Source organism: Marmota monax, unplaced genomic scaffold (genome assembly GCF_021218885.2).
Source record: "Marmota monax isolate L192 unplaced genomic scaffold, Marmota_monax_Labrador192_F-V1.1 WCK01_AAM20220418_F8-fsc00327, whole genome shotgun sequence".
Lineage (NCBI taxonomy): Eukaryota > Metazoa > Chordata > Mammalia > Rodentia > Sciuridae > Marmota > Marmota monax.
In genome coordinates this window covers 258,910-268,622 of record NW_026692808.1, presented here as the reverse complement: position 1 = coordinate 268,622, position 9,713 = coordinate 258,910, and the positions used below count along the sequence as shown (strand labels likewise).

General features: G+C 59.9%; 1 protein-coding gene across 1 annotated transcript in view; it reads left to right on the top strand.

Moving 5' to 3' along the window:
• The first annotated feature begins 583 nt into the window (after nt 1–583).
• Nucleotides 584–9,713, top strand: part of Wnt3a (Wnt family member 3A) — a 40,498-nt gene continuing 31,368 nt past the window's right edge. Inside the window, exon 1 of the mRNA XM_046448430.2 lies at nt 584–795. Within this exon, the coding sequence (XP_046304386.1) occupies nt 725–795 (71 nt within the window). The 5' untranslated portion in view covers nt 584–724. The remainder of the gene's footprint in view (nt 796–9,713) is intronic.

Below are 9,713 nucleotides of genomic sequence, written 5' to 3'. Positions count from 1 at the left end.
CATAAGCAAAAGGCGCGCCTGGCTGGAAACCCAGGAAGCAGCCCAGGAAGCAGCCCAGGAATCCCGAGGGGCGCGGTACAGGTGCTCCCTGGGGGCGCCTAGGGACTACACCGTACCGGATCCCGGCGGGAGCAGTTTTGGTCTTCGAAGCCAGCTTACATACACTCCAATACCCCAAGTCCACCTGGATACCCCAGCACTCTCCACTCCTGCGTGCAACTGCACACCCTTAGGACCCCCCTCGTGCCCCGCGCACATCTGAACACCTTGTGCTACTCATTCGGACACTCCTGCACCCCGCATACACCCTCAGCACCCCAGTACCCCAAGCGCTCCCACTCACCCCAGCACCCCACGAACCTACGGCCGCAGGAGGGGCCAGCACCACAAGGCTCTAACTTCTAGGGCCCCGCCCGCCCCCTGCCCGCCCCGCCCCAGCCCCAGCCCCAGCCCCGGCGGGCGCCCCCTGCGGCGCTGCCCCGCCCCCGCCGCCCCGCGCCGCCCCGGGCCTCGGCCCGCCGCCCGGCCGCCTGCCCACCTGGCGCAGCGCCGCCCTCGGAGCCCGCGCACCGGTGCACACCCGTGCACACCCGTGCACCCCGCGCACCCCGCGACCACAGGAGGGCCGAGTGCCGCCGCAGCTTCTCCTGCTCCCCGGGCCCGGCCCGCCCCGGCGCCCGCGCTCTCGGGGCGCACTCCTGGCCCTCAGGTCCTCAGCCTGGCAATGGCTCCACTCGGATACTTCTTAGTGCTCTGCAGCCTGGAGCAGGCGCTGGGCAGCTACCCGATCTGGTGGTGAGTGAGCTCCTCGCGTTCTCCCCGGCCCGGGTGCCGCCCCAGAGCAGCCGTCCCTTCGGGCATGGCCCCTGAAGACGCTCCGCGCGCGGTCAGTCTCCACTGGGACCTGTTCAGGCAGCGGGTAGCGAGGTTCTTGAGGCAATTACCGCCCCATCTGGGTAGAGGGAACGGAGAAGGTTCCAGCTGTCCCCGGCATCTGCGTCGGGCATCGGACAGAGGTGGAAAGAGGGTCAGTTTAGATAGCACTAGCCTAGGCGAGGGGCGAGGGAAGAGGGCAAGTGGGAAGCAGCGCTTCTCCAGAGACTCTTAGGGTCTCTCTCTCTCTCTCTCTCTCTCTCTCTCTCACACACACACACACACACACACACACACACACACACACACACACACTTTAAAACAAAGTCAGAGAGACAAGACTGAACAGCTCGGAGCCGTGCAGTTACGTAAAGACAGCCCGGACCCGGCGGGGAGTGGCGCGGAGCGGGCGGCGGGCGCACTGGAGCCAGCTCTGAGCCTTGCGCGCCGCCCGGCCAGCCGTTGCAGATGTGGGGGTCCCCAGGGACACTCTCTGTGAGCCCGCTGCCCGCTGCCTGCATCTGCCTAGCAAGGAAGGGCTGCTGGAGAGAGGGATAAAGCAATGGATTTGAGAGCGAGGGGGAGGCTCCAGGACTCGCATCCGAGAGGAGCGTGCTGTCTGATCCATTCCACACAAGGCACGCTACTTGCGAGACCCTCCTCAACTTAGGGGTGGAAGTACAGATAAACCAAAAGCAAGGTCTGCGTTCTCCTGTCTCCAGTCTCCGCTGCACCTACCCTGAAGGGAGGGAGAATAAGGGCGACTCTTCCCCACGGGTAATTCCTCAGAGCACCCCACCATCGTGCAAGGGTCATCCCAGCTCCGACGCGGGGACGCTTGCAGATGCCCAGATGTGAGGAACACCAGTGGGAGGAATGTGGGCGCCAAGGGGCTGGGAAGCGTCGCTGATGGGGACCTAGTTGGACAGAAGCCTCCCCGCAAACATGCACACTCTCCCCTCCCACCCAGGAACAACTCTCCGACGGCTTGCCTAGAATTATAATAATTACACCGAAGGGAAGCGGGGAGACCGAGCGAGCCGAAGTACATCTAATCCGATAATAATTTTTCTCTTCGAGATGGTTCAAGAGAGGAGCCAGGGAGCCTGAGGTGGGGACGCGGGGCCAGGCGCAGCAGTGCGGGGAGGGTGGGTGGGCAGCTAGGGTTGCTGAAGCCCTGCGGACTGCCCGCTACTGCGCCAGGCTGCAGGGCAGCGGACACGAGATCCGCTTCAGACATCCCCGCATGCCCCGCGTCCCCGCGTCCCGGCGTGGCACCTGAGGCGCCGGGTGGCCTCCCCGGGCGCCGGCTGAGACGGCGCGCGCCCCTGGGGCGCAGGGACACTGACGCGCGTCCCGCCGGCTGTGGGGAGCCAGGGGCAGCGCGTCCAGGAGAGCCCCGCGGGCTGCCCGCTCCTGCGCCAGGCTTCTAATTAGAACCCGCCGCCGCCGCATTCCTGCGCGCAAGAGGAAGCGCTTCGCCCCCGCGCTCCTCCCATGGAGATGGGCTTCTTCGCCAGCCTCTGGGCTGCCCTGCGACCTGGAATCCTTGCCCCGGCCGTCCTGGGGATCCCTAGCCTTGCCCACCCACCCCTATACAGATTCATAACCCTTCTCACCTGGGCTGTATGAATTCCATCCCAGATGGACTCTCAGATACACTCAGTCGCACCCTGGCATTCTTCAGGTGAGCCAGGAGGGATGCAGCCTTCCCCACCCCCCCATCAAGAGACTTGGGCAGCCCTTTTGCCCCAGGAGGCAGGGGGTGGCATGGAAGTCCGTCCCCTATGATAGGGGTGGGTGGGAGGGCCACCTTTCCACCGGCCTACACTCCCACTTTGTTCTCAGTAGGATTCTCACACTTAGCAATTCTGCTTCCTGAAAAGAGGTTCCCCGCCCCCCTTGTGGAGGGTGACAAGATAGAGTCCTCCTCCTGCCTCCTTATCCATCCCCACCCCACCCGCAGCTGGGCAAGAGCACACAGAGAGGAGGGCTCCAAAAGTCAGTGCCTCAGTGACTTGGCCAGCCACAGTGTAGTGTCAGTGCCTCAGTGACCACGGCGAGGCGGGTGCAGCCAGGTGCAGCTGCTTCAGGAAGCTTCTCTTTCATCTGCACCCTCTACCTGCCCAAGCTTCCAGTGCTTGGTCTTTCCTGCTCCCACTCTGGGCCAGGCGGATCATTTCTCAGGGAGAGGAAGGGCCATCTTAGCCATTGTTGGGGGCGCTGGTGGTGAGCAAGCAGAGAAGGTGCTTAGGGGGCTTTCTTTATGACTTCTCACCTTCACCCTCAGCCTCCCTGATTGGCTATTTAGTTTCACCTTCCCTCCCTAAAACAAAGCAGCTAGCCCCACCGCTCTCCTCCCTGCCCCAGCACCACACATAGAATGTGCATGACTGGGACCTCCTCACCTGGATAAGCCCAGCCAGGAAGCAGCTCACATCAGGAGCGATTAGGCTTTGATGCTGGTGTGACTCTTGGGGGAGGGGAGCAGGGAGGTGTCACTGCAGCCATTGCTGCAGGCAGCCCTGTGGGAATGTGAAGGGCTGCCCACCCCCAGACCTGCTCAGTGGGGCTGTGTCTTCAACCCTCCATGTGGTGCTCTGGGGTCCCAAGGCAGAGTAGGAGTGAGCCCAGAGAAACTAGCCATCCTAAGCAAGACCAGAGCAGTCCAGAGCTGGGTGGAACTCCAAGAAGGTCCATCCTGGGATCTTCAAGTGACAAAGGGGAGCCAAGTGAAGGGACCAGACCAAGGCATGGCCCTACAGGAACACACACTGCAGGGAGGTATGTCTCTTGCTCCCTCCACTCGCCTATTCAGTTCTCTTTTCATGGAAGTATAATTCATCAGAAGAGCCCACATATCAGCGGTCAGGTGACGCGGCTAAGAGGACATGGAGGACAGTATCCATAGGTACTGATTGATCTGAGATGTACTGTGAGCTCCTCCTCCTTCCCATGTCTGGGCTGATGGCATCTCATCATGTCCCCAGCAGGCCCCTGGAGGCCAGCCTCTCCTCCCCAACCTCAGCAGCTACTGGCCCTCTTCCAAGTTCCTGTGCTTCCCTCACCAGGCTGCACTCCTGCCCAGCCACCTCCGACCTCCCTTCACAGTTCTCACCCACTGTCCCTCCCTTGGGCCCTATGCCCTTATTGTCACTTGGATTTCCCATCTGATTTGGCCACTGCCCACTGCCTGCAGAGCAGGGTGAGCCCATGCCCTGGCCCCTCTCTCCCAGCAGGGCCCCTCTCTTGCTGCTTGGCCCCTCTGTGCCTACTGGACATGAGCTCCTAAGCACAGAGGCCATGCTATAGAGCAGTATGAGGCCAGTGTCCAGCCTTCTCCCTGCTCCTTGGTGGCTCAGATTTAGACAACTCCCCCTCTGAGGGACTCCCTGGTGCCCTCAGAGCCTGATGCCCATATCACAGTGACAGAAACACTTCATGAGTGTAGGACCATACCTGAATCCCTCTGCTCAGTGTCAGCCCTCTGTGGCCTCTTTCCTCCTCTTTGACCCCGATCCCCACATGCTGGCCCCACCAACACAGATGACCTGGGGTGGAGCACTCAGCCCTTCCTCCCAGCCTAGCTCCACCTGGAGGTGCCTGGTCATCAGTGGCCCCACTGCTTGTGGGGACCAAGCATCCCAGTGGAATCAAGGTTGGTGATGGAGAGTGTACAGAGAGTGGTTGGGACCCTAGGGAGGGGTGGGATAAAGGGAAGTTTCCAGATGAGATTCACAAGCTCGTGTGATGAGAGGCACGTGGCCAGCAGTGCAGAGCAGATGAGGAGATCAAGAGACCAGCTGGGCAGGTACTGGTGACAACAGGGACCCAGGGAAGGCTGAGCAAGGTGTCTGGCCACCCCCCCCCCAGAGCTGGCCTGCTCCTTTGAACCTGCCCAGGAGGATAGCCCCCCCCCCGCCCCAACTCTCTGTCTTTTGGGCCCCTTTCTGCACCTCTAGCTGGCCAGATCAGTACTCAGCATACAGAACTTAAAAAGCGAGAGAAACGAACATGCTAGATGAATCCCAGGCCTGTGCTGGGAATCTCAGGGAACTGTGGTGAGGATTTCTTTCTGGAACCGACAAAAATCAAACTTTTTACAAGGGGCACAATCAGAAGTGGCTTCAGGAGGAGAATCTGTGGCCAGAATCATTGTGGCACACAGGACCAGGACCAGAACCCACACACTAGTTCATGGCAAGCCCCTTCCTGAGCACAGAGCTCCTGCCTCAGCTCACTTGTCCCTCCTGGGCTTCGGTGCCTGGGAGCCTGCCTAGGGCTGCATCTCCCAGGCTGCTGCTCCGTTTCTTCAGACCTTGTGCCTTTTTACCCTGTTCAAATGATGCTTATTTGCATAAGCCTTCTAGCCCCTTTGTAATCAGCCGGATGGATGAGGTGATGGATGGGTAGTACAGTCACATTGAATGCAATCTCAGGGGACTGCCAATGGCCTGGTGGACACTTCTTCCAGAGTCTCTTGGACAAACCTCCAGCCTAGGCAGATGGAAAATTCCAGCCCCCTGGCAGCTCTGCCTCCCTTCTCATGGTGTGACTCAGGAAGGAGGAAGCAGAGCTCAGATTTGTTACCTGTATCCAGAAAACATGGCCGGCACTTCTCGAGGTATGGTTCGCCCACCAGAGCCTGTCTGTGCACAGCTGGTCACTTGTTAGGAAGAAATAGAAACAGAAATTGGAAGAAGAGTTCCCGGTGCTGTCACAGCTGTGTCACATGCTGCAGTGTTCCATGCCCTTTACCAGAGTGACTGGTGTCTGCAGAGCACCTCCACACCTGCTGGCCTGTCTGGACCACCTCCAGAAGGGAGGGTCTTCCACACACACTGCTGCCCCTGCCCCTGTCCTTGGAGGTTTACATTTGCCCCTGTTGAGAGAAGTTAAAGGGCTGGGGACAACACTGCTGAGAGGTTTCAGAAAAAGGCTGGCTTGGCATCTCTGAAAGCCACTGCGTGGCTCCAAGAGAGGAGCTGGGAGCCAAGGGTGCAGGTGGTGGACAAGAAGGCTGGTTTGGGCTCAGAGTGGGGAAAGGCTGCCTTGGGTTGATGTAGATGGCGATCTGCAGAACCAGAGGCTGAGGACAGGAAGCAGGGAGCCGGGAGCCGGCCATAGACACAGCGCGATCCTATGACACCACTGGGGACAGAACCACATGCTACAGCCACTACCAGTCCTCCCAGTAGATGCACGACCCTTAAATCCACAGCCAGAGGACAGGTGTTGAGGGCGCTGGGCTGAGGAGCAGGACTGAGGCATGGACTTGCCACATGCCCTGACGCCTGCTCTCACGGGATATGTCCCTCCCTTGAAAATGACCCAAACATCACCTGCACCATTGGGGCTGGATGTGGGTGCGGGGTGCCCAGTGAGCAGGAGGCACTGTTCTTCTCTCCTCTGGTCCTACCTTTCCCCTCTGCCACCATCAGGAAGGTCATGTTGAACGAAGAACAGGTGGACAGATGGGCAAAGGGTCTTTCCTGTGGAAAACAGACACTGCACTTGAGTTTGGGCGGACAGGAGGACACAATTTAATGTTTTCACCACCTGCCCGTCCCACTGGTTGACGAGATCCCAGCCCTGAGGCTCAGGGGCCCGGCCTCTGCCTGTGCCTCGGTCTCCCTCCCAGGTTCCCCAGGTGACACCCTGGAGGTGTCTCACACATTGGAGCTTCCACATTCCTTCCCCAGCAAAACGTGCTGCCGCCGCCCAGGGAGGCTGGCAAACGCATGGCCGCCGGCACGGGAGCCTCCCCGCCTGCTGGGACTCGTCAAGGTATGTGTCAGTAATCCGCAGGCCCGGTGGGGCAGGACTAGGCGCTGACTGTGAGGGCCCCAGGCAGGGCTGTGCAGCCTGGGGAGGGAGGCAGTGGCCCCGACCCCAAGGGACTGGGAACCCCCCAGCTCAGAAAGTCTCTGGCCACTAAGAAGTGCCTCCCATGGATGAAAAGAGTCCAGATGGCTCCTGGGCAGCCCCTGCTGGCGAGGACAGACTACTTGGGTCATCCATCCACTGAGAGGGTGAACAGCCCCACACTTGGGGTCATAGATCTGAGGATGGAGATCTTATCCTGCCCATGCAAAGGCCCTGAGGTCAGAAGACCCTTCAAAACAGGACTAGTGCTCCGGAGGCCTTCATACACGCAGCCCAGCCAGGCCCTCTGCAGCAGAGACCCCCCCGACACGAATTCTCCTTGTCGCTCAGGGCTGGGCAGAGCCACTGTATCCTCCCTTCCTAGATCAAACTCTGTGCCAGTGAAGAATAAGACAGGAGAGGTGCCTCCTACCCCAGATGCAGATGTGGGAGAAGTTGGGTGAGGGTCAGAGGCACCAGGAAGGCACCAGCAGGGCCAGGGCACACAGCTCTCCTACTAGGGGTGACCCCTGAAGAGCTGTCTTGGGATGGGTCCATCCCCAGTAAGGTCAGAGGAGCAATGCAGACCTGGGAGTGAACACAAGTCCAGCCCCTCCTCAGCCTCTCTCGTGGAGCCTTGGGTAGGTCAAGACCCGATCACCTAGTCTGACAGAGAGGAAAGGTGAGGCCCAGGCCGGGCAAGGCTGTCACAGTGAGCCAGCGAATGCTGGGGCCCAGCCGGAGCCCACATCCAGGCCCAGCGCAATACCACTGGCCTCAGCCCCACTGCTGAGCCCTTTTCCCTGCCAGCAGCCTACATGAAGAATGACTGGCAGGTCCCCTGCTTGCACCTGGACCCCCTCCCTGGGACATGCAAGCACAGAGTTATGTCCTTGGTGCACAGGTGCTCCGACCTTGCCAAACTGTACTACAAAAAGAAACCTGAAAGCCTGCCAACCCCGGGAGGACTTACTGGGGAGCAGCAGCGACTTTGGAGCAGGACCCCCTGGGCTACCAGAACCCCACATCCACAGGGTATGAGGAGGCCTTGCAAGTCCAGCATCACAGAGCCTGCCCTGAGCTAAGTGCCACCAGAGACGGGACACATGAACACTAAGACACACTTGAGACCCAACAGAAGCTGGAAGCCCTCGGCCCAGAGAGGCCAGCACTGGCCCAGGCTGGGCTGGCCTGCTGCCCGCCTTGAAGTCCTGGGCTGGCCTCCTTCCTCCAGCATGTCACAGCCAGCATCTCTGCTGTACCCCTGGCCAGGTGCCCGGCCTTTCAACAGGAGCGAGGGGAGGAGGGAAAACCATTAGTGCTGGCGGATGGCGGGCGTGGCTCGTGTGGCTGTGGCCACAGCTGAAACTGTGAGCGAGGCACAGGGTCCACTTTCCAGCACAGCATTCTGCAAGCTCAGAGTTGAAGGCAATGGTCTCCCCTTAAAGACCAGTAGGACCGAAAAACAAAAAGCCACCAGCGTGAGAGAGTGAGGCAGGACACACGTCCCACGCAGGCTTCTCCAGTCATGCTCATTTCACTCTCAGACGTGCTTCCCACGGAAGGAGAGGCCCATGCTGCTTTCTAAGGCCTCCTGTCATTGTTGAACAATGTCTTCCTCCTTGATAGTGACCATGGGGTGGCCTCCACTCGCCGGTGCTCAGGCCATGACCCACTTGCCCAAGCTTGGCCATTGGCCCTTTCTGGCCGGGCCATGGTCTCTGAAGGCTGTGATTCCAGAGGAAGGCACAGCGGTGTGTTCCACATGGACACCAAGTTTGGGGGTCTGGGGGACATCGCCTTGTCACAGTGGGACAGTTGAGAGCCTTGCTGCTTGGCCAGGGGGCAGCTGAGCAGGGGCTGTGCACACCTTCCGAGACTTGGTTGGCTATGAGAGGGGAACTGGAGTGAATTCCTCACAGGGTGAATCACCGAGGCCAGGTGCAGGGAAATGGGTGCAGCGAGGGCGGGCCAGCCTCTCGGCTTCTCCCCCTGGGGCTGGGCAGGGCCCTCCAGTCTCTGCCATTGCCACTATCCCGAGGCAGGGATGGACCTCCCTGTGACCTGGATGGACAGACAGGTGGGATGCAGGGTGTGAGTGGAAGTTACTGATTACAGGGTCCCACTCCCAGTGCTCACCTGAGCAGGCCGAGGGTGTGATCTGAGCCCAGGCTCCATGGTCCTTCAAGTGAGTGACCTTGAATAAAGGCCTCCTCTCGGTCTGGACGCTGGTCTTCGTCCTCTGAAGCCCCTTTGTGAGAGGGTAGTGAGAAGCCTGCAGGAACCTGGTGGGAGTTGGGTGGGCACCTGAGGCTCCAGGCAGGGGTGGGTTCATGCTGGAGGGGTGAGACCTCTAGCTTGGCTGCTGGCCTGTAGATGTCTCTTGGGACCGACTGCCAGACTCAGGGTCCACTGGCTGTGTCCCTGCCCACACCTGGCAGCTTTGCGTCCTGTGCCAGCCTACTCTGGGGTGTCCCCACTGTTTGTGTATCAATGGTACACCTGGCTCTCTGTAGCATCCTTGTGTCCTCCAGAAGGCAAGTTGAAGGTCTAGACATCCGGACCCTCCCAGTTGCTTCTATGGAGATGGGCTGGAGGGAAGCAGGAGAGCAGATGGCAGGGACCTTGGGATCCCTGTGAACTTATACTCAGGGCTGTGGAGGGCAAACACATTTTGCATTTGAACTCGTTCTTTGAAAATTCCGGTCTGTCCACCAGCCTTTGACATCTTGGAACATCTGAGTCACAAGTAGCCTCAGAATCCAGCTTGTCTTAAACCAGCAACTCTGCTGTCTTGGGACCACCTGAGAGGACCCTGCTCTAAACCAGGGACCTCCCCCCAGTTCAGCAGAGGTGTCAAGAGTCTCAAAGGACAGGCCAGAGTAGACCAGCCCTGGGGGGCAAGACCTGACAAGGGGCCACCACCCTTGTCCCCCTCAAGGACTATCCTAATATGCAAATGGAGCAGGGCAGGA